At 36.6% G+C, this 14,232-nt stretch overlaps 2 protein-coding genes across 2 annotated transcripts; one reads left to right on the top strand and one right to left on the bottom strand.

Moving 5' to 3' along the window:
* The first annotated feature begins 36 nt into the window (after positions 1-36).
* Positions 37-6,428, top strand: LOC100184907 (kelch-like protein 9). Its single transcript, XM_026840732.1, has 13 exons — positions 37-55; positions 124-217; positions 554-777; positions 842-1,014; positions 1,289-1,428; positions 1,777-1,923; positions 2,318-2,441; positions 2,863-2,998; positions 3,441-3,597; positions 4,188-4,380; positions 4,620-4,801; positions 5,182-5,320; positions 5,529-6,428. Exons 2-13 carry the CDS (start codon positions 156-158, stop codon positions 5,703-5,705), a joined length of 1,854 nt encoding a protein of 617 aa, XP_026696533.1. The 5' UTR covers positions 37-55; positions 124-155; the 3' UTR covers positions 5,706-6,428.
* On the bottom strand, positions 6,195-13,943 carry LOC100187294 (sodium- and chloride-dependent GABA transporter 2). Its single transcript, XM_002126936.5, has 14 exons — positions 13,556-13,943; positions 13,221-13,327; positions 12,904-13,034; positions 11,950-12,076; positions 11,100-11,208; positions 10,527-10,662; positions 10,068-10,202; positions 8,951-9,054; positions 8,421-8,545; positions 8,076-8,188; positions 7,737-7,865; positions 7,216-7,419; positions 6,838-7,005; positions 6,195-6,448 (listed from the first exon to the last, which is right to left on the bottom strand). Exons 1-14 carry the CDS (start codon positions 13,672-13,674, stop codon positions 6,341-6,343), a joined length of 1,815 nt encoding a protein of 604 aa, XP_002126972.1. The 5' UTR covers positions 13,675-13,943; the 3' UTR covers positions 6,195-6,340.
* Positions 13,944-14,232: the final 289 nt, after the last annotated feature.

The raw sequence follows: 14,232 nt of genomic DNA, 5'->3' as shown, positions 1-14,232 counted from the left end.
GACGAGCACATTACGTACAGGTGTAGGTGGACGCTATAGCGTATTTTAAGTTACGGTAAGTTTTGTACAGTGTTTTATTTTGTGTTCCTTTTTTTTCGTAATAATGAGATTATAATTTTTAAGGATCAAATTGTGTTTTAATTTTGGATTTTAATATGTCTGCCAAACTGACGTCTGTCGACTCGTTGTCCGTCTCAAGCTTTCAAACGTCTGACAGGTAAATATAAAGTCAAATGTTACTGGTGCAAGAATTGATGCACTGTAAGCGTATGTGGCTCTGGGCAAGACACTTTATTGGCGATTGCTCAAGTTCTATTGTTCCTTATGGGTTGTCTTAAGTATCATACATACATTACAAAAAAAGAAGAAAATATAACCTACACGTTAAGTATGTGGGTTAACACCTAAGCGGAAACAAGGTGTATAAAAAAGAACACCCGTGTTGTAACGACTACCGTTGCCCCAACACGCGAATATATAAACAGGTTACATTTTTTTTATTCGATCCGATATTTGTGAACTTTGTATAACTACCTCAACATTTTACGGCTAGCTTTCTTCAACCGGCGGTTCGTAAAGGAGAATACCCCGAGACGGTATACACCTCAAACTCGTATAACAACATTCTCTTGAGCGGTTTCAACGCCCTAAGGTTTGACAACCTGCTGTGTGACGTCACGCTGATCGCGGGGAATACCCGTTTCCCGGTACACCGTGCTTTGCTGGCAGCATGCAGTCCGTATTTCAAAAGCATGTTTACAAAAGACAGCCAAAATGGTATGTTACTCTTAAAAGCAATATCGCCGATTATGGTATGTTGTAAATCGTTCAAAATGTACAGCCCAGATCGGTAGAAATGAAGGAACAAAGTACACCTGGTTCTCAGAATCAATTGAACTACGCGGAATTAGCAGCGATGGCCTTAAACATATTGTGGAATTCATGTACACTGGTAAACTGCCCATCAGTATGAAATCCGTGCAGAATATTCTTGCAGTAGGACGACATATGCAGGTACGATTAACATGTACAGAGACTATGGAACATTGTTTACTTTTAGTACAATATCCACACTTTTTAATTGACATTTTTCAACACTTTTTATCTGTAGCGTGTTTTAACGACTGTTATTTTGCTGTTAATTTCCTTTTTATCGTTCTTTAAATAACATAACCTTCGCTATTGTTTTGCAAAAGATAAATATAAATTGAGTGTTTTAAACTTTAGAAATAAGTTATAAATGACATGATTTACCCCCAAGCATAATATGTGTCATTTTTAATTTCAGATTCAACCTGTGCTAGACTTCTGCATGGAGTTTCTGATTTCTGCAATCGATGTTAACACATGTGTGGACATTATTCATATTGCTGAGGTGTTTAGTATGGCTCAATTGGAGGAAAATGCCTATAAATATATGCTGGAAAGGTAGGTCTTGTTGTGCTACTGTGATTGCTCTCATACACCGGGGCCAGAACATAGTGAATAGCGTTCCTACCTCTACTCCAGAGGTAGTGGATTCAAGGATTGTTGCCGGTACTATTGTGGGCGTATGTGTCTTTAGACAAGACACTTAGCGAAAATTGCTCAAACTCAGTGGCCACTACTGTGTTATTCAAACTGTTAGCTATACGGAAAAAAGTCAAAGTTACATTTATGGTAACTCATAAGCTGGCTCAAGGTGTATGAAACAGAACATCCGTGCTATAATAATTGTTATTTCCTGGCCATGCCTAGGTAAAACAAGTTACATTCATTCATTCTGTTCCTTTGCAGGTTTCCTGATTTCATAAAATCAAATCAACTGCAAAAACTCACCTTTGAGAACATGAGTTATCTTCTTGACAGCAATGACTTGAAAGTTATGTCGGAACTTGATGTGTTTGCTGCAACACTGAAGTGGATTATGTACGACCATTCAAGGTATGTTGTCTAATGTTCAAGAGACGCAGATTATTATAGAAGCCAGTGGTTCTGCCAAGGGGTTTGAAGGCTGTAACCCCTACTCCCAAAACAAGATTAAAAAGAAAATAAATCTTTTTTAATTTTTTTGGCTGTGCCCCTGATTGGAGACCTCCCTTGTAACTGTAGAATACCAACTCAATGCTGCTACCATTACGCAAAGCAGAAAATGGAAATTGGTCTAATCTTGTAGGCACTTGACTTGTAAAAACTGTTAGACAGGTAGAAAAAGACATTATAAAATGACATAATGTGTATAATATGATATATCACGGATTAACTATACAACTCCCAGTTGCCCAACAGCACACATATGACGGTGAAGATATATTTTAGTAGCAGTCCTATGTTTTAGACAAGCATTTATTCGCAAACTGATGGAGAAAATTCGCTTTCCTTTGATGCCCCCGCGTGACTTAATGGTTCATGTTAACGTGGTTGACTTCATGAGAACTAAATGCAATGACCTTCTACTTGAGGTAAATTTTATTAATATAAATCTTCATTAGTTTAAACTGGATCTCCTACTTCAAGCTTATCTATGTTACTATGCTGAAGAATTTGAAGTTGAAAATACTTCAAAATGTTTTAATAATACAGTCAACCTAGGTCAATTGTACCACATCACAACCAAGCTAAACTGGTCCGATTAAATGGGTGGACAGATTAAACATGCCGATTAAACAGGGAATATTCATTATTGCATTATTAAAATTTTTAGTTAAATAATCATGTAATAGTTATCACGATCATATTTATTCTGTTGTAACATTTAGTACAAGTTTTTTTAAACACCAGTTGAGATATGATCACTTAGTGACTTAGTCTGTTATTTAAATAGAATCCACCTGAATTTACATTCTTCCGCATCATGTAGTCAAATACCCTTTTCATGTTCAGGCAAGCAGTTACCACATGCTCCCTCATTCCCAACCTATTGTTCCGTCATCACGAACAAAGATAAGATCAAGTGATACGAGACTTGTTGTTCTGGGTGGAGCTGACAATACAGATGAAGTCTCAAACCAACTGAAAGGTAAAATGGTCAACATATTGGGCATAACAGTCATGTCTTTTACCCAAAATGTTATTGTTTTCCTTTATTATCAATAAGCATGTTTTACCAACCAACTGTTGTTTTACCGTTACAAAGCGTCTTTTAGCTTATGTCGCTTTCCTGTTCTTCGTTATTGTGACCAAAGAGAAAAAATAGATTTGAATCATTTATTCACATTGGTTGTAATACTGTAATGGGTACTAAGTTTATTGTTAGGGCATTTTGAATAAATTAAGAAATTTATTTTATTCTCTTTGATCATGATAACGATAAAACAAAAGTTGTTAAGAGACGCACAAGAACACATATATATACCCACAATAGTAGCAGCATGGAATCCATATTGTCTTAACTAACTATGGCACTAATAATTTTTTAATTTATCAATCAAAAGTATAAAAATAACTTAAATATGTTTCAGTATTCAATCGTGAGTTGACGGCGTATACGCTTCTACCAAGCATGGACACTGGGGTGCATTCTCATTCTGTTGCTGTTCTCAACAACTTTCTTTACATTCTTGGTGGTCAGAATCATTTTGAAGAAAGAGGAAAAACATCAGTGCCTACTGTTACAAGGTTGCTTTTTATCTGGTTTATTTAAATGAATGAATGTAGCTTGCTCTATCCTCATGTGGCCGGAAAACAACAGTCGTCATAACACTGGTGCTCATACACCTCGTGCTCATACACGTGGTGCCAGCAACCTCATTACCAAGCAAACCCCAGAACCCATTACTTCTGGGTTAAAGTCTGCCGCCTTAACCAATTTTCCACTGTGCCGACTGTTTTAAAAAGCAGTTTAAACACATCAACAAAATTGTAAGTTTGGTAACGTGTGGATGGTAGCCAGTGGCACAGAGGCACTCCGGTTAATACTCAATGCTGCTACCAATTGGGCAAGACACTCATGTGTTTATGGCTGTTGTTCCATCCCAGTGGTTTTTTGTGGGTTGTGGGCCCACACAGATTGTTTTTCTGCTAGGTGTACTGAGCAGGCTTATTTTCCAATTATTTGTAAATATATTTTAACCATAAGCAATGATTTAATGACTGTTGTTTAGTTGCTATATTCTGTCTTTTCGATCTATATATGTTTTAATTTTGGCTCCCGTAATCGTAGAGACAATTAAAGTTAATATTATTATAATCAACCATCCTTATCGCAGGTATGACCCTCGGTTTAACACCTGGATGAAAATAGCGAACATGAACGAGCAGAGAGCAGGATTCCATGTGAGTGCCATACCTGCTTATAACAGACTGTATGCTGTGGGAGGTGTTAACTCAGTTGGTCGATTATCTTCAGTGGAATGTTACTGTGTGGAAGAAGATAGATGGAAGTACGTGGCATCAACACAGGTAAGAAGTGGTCACTAATAGGTTTGTATAAAAGGACCATACAGGAAGAACATAATTACAAAGTTACATACGTGGTAACTCGTAAGCTGGTACCCACACGAGGTGTATAAAAAACACCCGTGTTGTAACGTTTGTTGTTTTTTGGTCCTACAAGGATAAAGCAGTTATATCTATATCAATTACATAGTTATGGATCCATTTTTTATTTAAAGATCACAATTATTATCCAACTTTCACAGAATGCTTTGTGTGATCACAATGGCTCGGTACATCGGGACAAGTTGTATGTAAGTGGCGGTTTCAGTGACGGTCACTTCAGCGATGCCATGTTATGTTACAACCCCAAACATGACATATGGGAGCGTAGATCACCTCTGCAGTTTCCACGTGGCTGGCACAGTCAAATAACAGTAAAAGATAAGTAAGTAATGAATATATGTGATATATTGTATGTACCTTAGTGTGTCGTGTCATAAGACACCTATGTATAACAAAATAAAATGATTTTTTATGTTTCCCAAACTGACAAGAACCTCACCCATATAGAATAGGAAATAAAGTTGAAATATTTCTGGGCAATTATATTTTTTATAAAAGTTTGAAATTGTTAAGAAATTTATTTAATAAAGAATGTCGAGCAACAGGGAAAGATAAGTAAGTCTAAAATTTTCTGTATACTGACTTAATGCACTCTTAGTATATTTTAACATCATTCAAGAACTTTTTTTTAACCGATCAACGTGAAGTGTAAACTCATCGCTACTGTTTTGTTTTACTAATAAGATTTTACCAATACTTCAGGATTTACATCATTGGTGGAAACACAGGCATCAACAAACGAGTTGACGTGCTTGACACTGAGGTTTACAGCCCAGATTTCGACCAGTGGACAACTGTGACACCGATTTCTATGGGACAAAGTGAAGCAGGGGCATGCCTGGTGAGTAAGAGGCCCTTAAATGTAACGTGTAACTTCCTTTGTCATTGGCCTTACATGGCCAGAAATGGACAGCCGCTAGAACACCTTATGCGTTTTTATGCCTTTTAAACCTAAGGTAATGGGTCAATCGTGGCCCGAATCCCAGGACCTTTAGCATGCCATTCTATAGACAACCCATTATTAACCATTGGTTAATTCATTGTAACAGCTTGACAACAAAATCTTTGTGGTTGGTGGATACTGCTGGTCAGCTCGTCGATGCATAAAGGTGATTCAGACCTACGACCCTGAAAAGGATGAATGGGAAAGGGTCGGTAACCTTCCTCGTGGCTTGGCTGGGCTTCGACTCTGCACTCTCACGTTGCCACACCACTTGGTGCGATAGAGGTCCACTTTTTTATATAGCGTTTTCTGCAGTTACTATAATAGGGTGGGTAAAGATGGGACACCTTTTCATTCAACTTTTTTCTTTCTATTCGGTAGTAAATAAAGAATTTTTACTGAAAAATACACTCGCATCCTTACGACTCAGAAATACCGTTGTTAATACAGTCCATAAATATGGGATATATAGGCGATAACGGTATCCCATCTTACCCCCAGTACTATAGTAGGGTGGGAGAAGATGGGACATCTTTACATTCTATTTTCTCGTCCCATTTGGTAGTAAACAAAGATCATTCAAAGAATTATTAAACCATATCCTCACGACTCCCATGGACCGTTGTTAAGTGTTTAAAACACGATCAGGATATTGGGATATTATGTGCTTAAGGTGTCCCATCTTCCCCAAACCTACTATATCTAGAGTTTTGCGCGTTCTCCGCGATTATTATTTCATATGCAACAGCTTGAAAAAATGTGCACTTAAGTATCAAGGAGCTGACAGAACTTTATTGGTTAAATTTGTTTTACGCAAACTTCGTGTTTTAGATTTTTATATTTACAACAGCATCGTGCCTATAGCAAAGCTTACTATTAGAATAATACATTTCACAAAAAACAGCAGCGCCCATTGTTTTAAATACTTTGTACAATATACTCTTCTTCCATGAGTGAAGGAGTGTCTTTCTGGATGCTGTTACGTTTTTCAAATTTTCCAATCGAAGCCGTAGCTTTTCTGTATCTCTGTCGATAAAGTTTATGTAACAATATTTAGATAAAACAGTATACTTACTGTTCAACTTAATAATATAGCTACTTTAACCGGCTTAAACTGAGCTGTTACTTTGGTCTACGCTTTTTTACAGCCCAGTGTCACGATTAGTATTTAAACTTTATATGGTTTAGACATAGTATCTCTTCAGTATACTATTGTTTATGCTTATACCACTGGAGGTATATTGTTAACAAACAAGTTGCATACTTGTTGACTCGTAAACAAGTTTTCTGATGTACGTATTACATCGTATATTGCGCAATATATGGCGCTCGTGCTGTAACATACCAAGCTAGGCGATGAAATATATGATAAAAGTTAAGAACTCGTTCCAAGTTAAAGTCCCAATGGCGCTTACCTCTCTCAAAGAGCCCGGGTAAAGTAACAGCTGGTAAACCGCGTATGCCGGCACACAGATACACGAGGATAAACACATGCACCAACCAATCGCATTCGCCCAGCCTGGGTACTCGTATTCTCCAATTTTTAACGGTTTGTACTTTATGAGGAAGAACAGAAAAACTCCCTAAAAATGAAAATAGAAAATTAAGTCACAAAACTACTTCTATTGAAAACACGACAGAAATTTTTATTTATCTCCTCGAATAAGATAGTGGAGATCAAATTAATTGAAACAACGAAGAGAAAGGAATTAGCAGCAAAACGACAGACGTTAAAAACAAAAGGCGTTGTTGCTAAAAAAAACGTTTAAATAGTTACATTGTATATACTGTACCGTTGTTAAAGTAGGAGTGGCAATGACCCAACAAAACTTTAAGAACGCAGATGGATAATATCCGATCATTTCTTTTATGTGCTCGTAAAACTTATCGGCTCCGTAAATCCAACCTATAGCGATGGATTGCATGGTCGCTAGAAACAACAATGCAATGCCACTGACTGCGTAGTTGTTAAATATCTCGAAAACGTAAATTCCGCCCTGCAAAAGAACGAGAGTAAATATTCTACCTAGCTTTAGTTTTATACAGTACAGAATTGACATGTACAAATGTACTGTTATTTCTCCTACCAGGCATAATGAAAATAATCCTTCAACGGCTTAACTATAGTATAAAAAAACACGGCCTAGATATCTTTAGTTCGCCATGAAAAAAAGTAGTGTATTTCCATATAGTTGCGTCTACCATACAATCCTGCAAGCTGACAAAAAAAGACAAAACGTCGGAAATACACAACATATTTTAACACCAGATGAGCCGTTGAAAGATTATTTACAAGTTTAGTATACAACTTTACCTCTGTCATGAAAACCAAGCCAAATACCAAGAGAACAGAGCAAAGGCAAGCATTGAATAATTCTTTGTTTCGGTTTGCCCACTTCCACGACCCGCATATTATGGTAACAAATCCTTCCAGGCAGCAGAACTAAAGAAATATAGAGTAGTAGGGTGGGGTAAGATGGGATATATTTTCTGGCTTCCGACAAAACAAGAAGCCGTTAAAGTATTATTTATTCTCTTTTATAAAATACTGGGACCACCACTTTGGGTATATATACCAACCACAAATTGAAAATAGGCTTTGGGTTTTATAAAAAGGTAATGATTCCGAGCCCATGTATGCAGTTGAACTTACCTGACTGTCAATCGCTACTGTTATAATCATAAGGAAGAACAAAGCATTCCAGAGGTGAGGTAGGGGTAGCAATGATAAACCAGAAGGATAAATTTGAAATGCCAAACCGGGACCTGTAGGTATAAAATATTAACAAGAACTAGGCTACTAATATTAGTATGTAGACAAATGTTTAGGAGTATGTAGTTAATATAACCAAGAAATAATAGGTCTTGCTATAGATGGCAATCGAACTGTCGGAAATATACACTACGTTTTTTCATACCAGATGAGCCGTTGAAAAATTTTTTTCACATTATGCCTGGTAGCAGAAGTAACAGTAAATATACGAATTGTGTTAAATACCTGAGGCAACAACGTCCGATACGTTTTTGTGTGTCACCTCTGCTAAATTGCCTAAGACGCTGAATATGGCGAATCCCGCTACGAATGACGTCATTGAGCATGACGTTGTCAGTATGATGGTGTGCCTGGATGGAAAAGTTAAGTATATAGAGGTCGAGAGAAAAGTTGAGCATAGAGATTTGTGGGGATTATAATAAACATGATGTTCTCTAATAACATAGCGTAGTTTTTACTTATCTCTTCGGATACAGTATATCAGATAAATTAAAACAGCAAAGAGAATGGAATTAGCAGCAAAACGACAGTCGTTATACACACGCCGCAGGTAAAAACTACATAAATAAAAGTATGAGATAAAAGTGTGGCTGATTAAACCCGCATCAAAGTGTAAGTTAACTCATAGCGAGTCGTATTTAATTAAACCAAGGTAAGACGTAATTAGAAGAAATAGAAGAAATGTCCTACTGTAAAGCAGTATACTATGGTTATACCAAGACTACTTGTTTATAAATTTATATACAGTTAATTACTTGTAGCAGTCGATGTGAAAATCATTATAACTTCCAAACGCCACAAGAACGGTAAAACAAATAGCGTAGGAGTAACAAACCTGGCTCCCAGCTTGCACCCAAACCTAAACAACATTTATTGTTACAGCAAAAAATGTCTCTACGTGTTTTTTAAATCTACATCTTTATTTCTAATATATAGAAAGTGGTATTTAGTGTTAAGCAGGTTTTTATTGGTTGTTTTGAGCTATATAGTACTGTGGGGTAAGATGGGACAACTGTATCACGTAATATATAAATGTCCTGATTGTGTTTTTGAAACAACGGTTTATTGGAGCCGCAGGGATAAGGTTTATATTCTTTAAATGTTCTTTTTTTTGCTTCCAAATAAGACGAGAAAATAGAATGAAAAGGTGTCCCATCTTTTCCCACCCTACTATACTATTACTGCACAAACTATTTTCGCCGCCATCCAATAATCACCATCGCGTTGATAGACATGAGCCGCAGGCCCAATCGAGGGGTCGGCGCTTTCTGTTTAACTTTACCATTTGGATGCCGTTTTGAATCTAAGTAAGCACTTACAGTTCAGTGCAATACTGTACCTGTTTCAGCTGACTGGTTATTTTTTTTAATTCTGAGGTGTATAGATTGGGATTATGGACAGTCCTTGTCAAGTTCTAACACGTGAGTACATACGTTTAGATTTATCTTTATTATTATTTAAATATGTGTGTCGTTTTGCAACAATTTAATTAAACTATACATGCGTGCGTTTTAGTTACCCTTTCAGTTAGAAACCGCTAAGATTACCGCAAGCACTGTAACGGACCAATGTAACGTAACATATATGCGTAAAATGATTGCGATGTTTATAGGGAACACGATAACCATGTAGTGATTCCATCGCGGTGGTAAGCTGGTTGTCATTAAATGCAGTTCTTACTGTAACGTATTTTAGGATGGGGAAACATGGGACACATTTTCATTCTGTTTTCTCATACCATTTACTAGTAAACAAAGAATATTATTGTTTAAAACACGATCAGGATATTCTATTTGAACATTATGTCATATAAAAGTGTCTCATTTTCCCCAAAGTGCTATATATATTACAAACGGGATTTGTCTTTCTTACGTTTGGGTCTTGAAGCTTGGTTAGATTCGGTTGGAGGTAGTAACGAATACCTTCTGCTGCGCCCGGTAGTGTACATCCACGAACTAACAATATGGCCAGGACAACATAGGGAAAAGTTGCAGAAAAGTAGACCACCTTAGTTGATATTTATTTGTAAGTTGATAACGACGCTTATTCATACACACATGGAGTTATAACAGGGTTTAAATGTCGCGGCAAACATGTGGCAACTTTTATCGTAGTTTGCATAACCATATATACGAGCCAATACAAGTTACTTTTGAAACGTTTTAGGTCGTTGCTTTTTCTGTGTGATCACCACACTATACGACCTAATACATATTGGTCACTGAGTGGGAGAATTCAGTATTGTGGTTTGCGTGCTGTATTTTACTCAAGCGCGCACGCTTATACAAGTTAGTATTTACCTGCCCCACTGTGGCCGATAACTCGTCTTACCTTGCCAGTCGACTTTACTCCTTTAAAGATGCAGAAATAGATGAGCACCCATGCCGCAATTAAAGATAGCACCATTTGCCAATTGTCAATAGAGCCCATGGTTTCCAAGCCAACTGACTTTCGTAAGACGTAACGACTGCAATTAATATAAAGCATTACCTCAGACTTTGGTTTTGGCTGGATTTCATCAGGACACCGTTTCGTTTGATCTATATAGTACGGTGGGGCAAGACGGGACATCTGTAGCACATAATATTCAAATACCCTGATCGTGTTTTAACTGATTAACAACGGTCTCGGGAGGATACGGTTTTAAAGTTCTTTAAGTACTTTTTGTTTACTACCAAACGCGACGAGAAAATAGAATAAAACGGCGTCCCATCTTTCCCGACCCTACTATATTTAATTTGGCCAGAAGCTGTGGGAAGTTTTAACTCAGTTCGCACTCAACTTGTTTTGCTTTGTTATCAGAACATTGTTATTTGTTTTATCAGCTTCAGTTGAAAAAATTCTTAAAAATCTGGCCTATAACGATAACGTAAAACAACATACAAATATGATTAATATTCTTACTCCCAAAACTCAATGATAGGCAGTTCTTTATGTAAACTTATGTTCGCCGACATTGTACCGTTTAGAAGAGTGTCGTAAGTTATACACGAGTTCGTGTTCCACCAATTGTCTGCATAGTATGTTCGTAATAATAAAACTTGTTTTTTAATATAATTCTGCTCCATTTTTGGATTGAAGTATTGTGAATTTTATTCATGAGTTATAGAAAATCGATATTGGATATAATTTGTCAATTTCGATATCATATTGGAGAAAATATATTGAGCCCTACTACATAATATATAGTGTGTAAAATTATATAAAGAATTGTTACGAACGAAATTTTTATTTTGATTTCGTGCTTCAATATGAGTTTCAATGTAGTTTAGGGAAAATTTAACGATTAGAATTGTACATTTTTGTATCTCTTTTTGAGTAAAACATTACAAGTCTTTGCTTTTATGCATATAGTCGAATATATATCAGTCTAAAATTTGTTTTCTTTTTTCTCAATGTTATTTTTTACATATATTTTTTGCTTTTTAAATGGGAAAAATAATTTCTGGCGAATGTTTTGTGATCTTGAAATACAAAAAGGTCACAAAATAAACGTCAGAAAATCTCTTTCACACTTATAAACATAAACCTATTGACAACAATATATGCAACAGTTAGTTATTTATCCTTATGTACCTTTCGCACCGTTCAACGTTGAGGTCCAGTCGTATAAATAGAATAAATTAAGCATAATGTTACCCATATGGTTGAATTACTGTACATGCGATTGATTGGCTGATGAGATGCGATCTTCGCCGAACTTTTGCTGCACACAACAACACAGTAGTCAGTTACGCCGCGCTTTTAGACTTACCGCAATGCATCCAAGGTAGAGGGCGAGTGGTGAAAGTATGTACCAAATAGAAGATTCCCCAAGCCATGACTGTAATGTAGTAGGTACACGAGTAGAGACATATAGCTGCACAGCCGAAACCGATTCCCTAGAAACAGATAAGAAAAAATATTAATTATAATGGCAAACCATAAATTAGGAACGGTCGAATTGAGAGACATTTTAACTTGTAGAAATTCGTACATTGTCGCACGGCCAATACTTTTTACTTCAAACGGTTCAATTTCTCGCGATTATTTAAACTGATAGGTTGTTTTGTGTGTGTTACTTTTAGATAACATTTTAGCATTTCAATCTATAAACAAATTTGATTTTTCGTTGGTATATGGCATTTTAATGCCATTTAATTATCCTTGCGTAACGAGAAATTTCAATCACCATAATATTACTACAATACTGATTACTCTTGATTACGTGTAGGTGTTGTTAGATTTAGTTTTTATTTTAAAAATCCTTCGGTTGACTAATTTCTTGGAAAGGGGATTTACAAGATCATGCACCTTTGCGATAATTACCATAACATTAGTACAATACCGGTTACTACGGATTGTACGTGTAGGTGTTGTTGATTTTAACTTTTATTTTAAAAGTCTTCCGGTTGATTAATTTCTTGGAAAAAGGATTTACAAGCCGCACCTTTGCACCTTTGGGATGCTTCGTTGCGTACTGCCTGTATCTTATTACGCGTTTTTGTCGACTAAGAGATAGCAAGGGGACAAAGTTTGGTCAATCCTTTACCGTTTAAGGCCAAAAAGAGCGACCAACGCAATCAATACCGGTGTGTGGTCTTACTTTTATCATAACTGTTTGATTGAACCGCTTTACAAGCAAAAAAACAATATCAAGTTAAACATAAATCGGTTGTTGAACTATATTTTGCGAGTTCGTTACACCAACGGTGTTTCATTTCCTCACCTTCATTAACGGTGATAGGTTCCAAGCATTAACTGCTCCCTCTCGGGTGTATTGACCCAAAGCCACTTCAAGAAAAAGCATCGGAAACCCGCACAGCACAGCGAACATAATGTACGGTATGAGAAACGCCCCTGTTAATAAAGTACTGTGGGGTAAGACGGGACACCTTTACCACATGATATCTAAATATCCTGAGCATGCTTTAAACAATTAACAACAGTCTATCGCAGGGATACGGTTTTATATTTTATTAGTATTATTTTTTTACTACTAAATGAAACAAGAAAACAGAAAGAAAGTGCGTCACATTTTCTTACCGCCACCATAGGTGTAAGTAATGTAAGGGAATCTCCAAATGTTCCCGAGTCCAATCACTGCTCCTAGATGCGATAAGAAAGACTCTGTCGTGCTACTCCATGTCTCACTGCAATGAAACAAGATCGTTTGTTTGTGTACGCTGTTAAAACTAACAGTATTTGAATACTTTAGGGTAGCAATCGATAACGTTAGCACCTAAAATGTCACAACAACAATTAACAATTAACGATGCTTTTTTAAGTCGTGAGGATGCGGTTATATAATTATGTAAGTATTTTTTAATACCAAATGCGACGACCAAATAGTACATTAAAAAAAATCAAAAGTCCCTCACCGTTTAGTTTTCTTTTCCCCATTTTGTATCTCTTCCACGGCCAGCGGCATCTTCTCGGCTTGTGCGTTGCATTCGTCGTTCAATTCGTAACCTGGCTTCTGGGTTGGCTCTTTCGCCATGGTAATTCACTTTTCGTTGTTCAAGTTAGTCTTAATAAACTGCAAACAACATAATGTATAGTACAGTGGGGTAGCATAGGACATTTGTAGCCAACGACAATAGGAAGTGTTATTAATTGTTTCAAACACGATTCGGAAATATTTTTGGTGTTAACGATATCCCATCTTACACCACAGTACTATAATATGTAAGTAGAATAAGATTTATTATCGAAAAAGATGAACCTCCTGCAGGCTATGCATCTTACAAATGCTGCATATATACTGCAAACACATGATCAACCTTTCCGAACGGCGCTACTAAAAGTCGCGTGACCTGTATAACCGCTGACAAAGCATGAAACGATATGTTAAACCTAGTTAACCTTGTTTTTTTACTTTGTACAACATTCCAAAACGTCTTTCATCGCGATTCTATTGCGCATCGTAAAAACAAGCGATGAGTAAATATTGAAATAGACCGTAAACCGTGAAACAGGGGTAATGGGGCAAACTCTATAACCAGTATGTGTTCAAGAAAGGACCTCACCCATTAAGGGAAAAAAAGATACTGTGCTA

This window comes from Ciona intestinalis, chromosome 2 (genome assembly GCF_000224145.3).
Source record: "Ciona intestinalis chromosome 2, KH, whole genome shotgun sequence".
Lineage (NCBI taxonomy): Eukaryota > Metazoa > Chordata > Ascidiacea > Phlebobranchia > Cionidae > Ciona > Ciona intestinalis.
The sequence above is the reverse complement of the archived record's forward strand: the minus strand, read 5'-3'. Positions and strand labels throughout refer to the sequence as shown.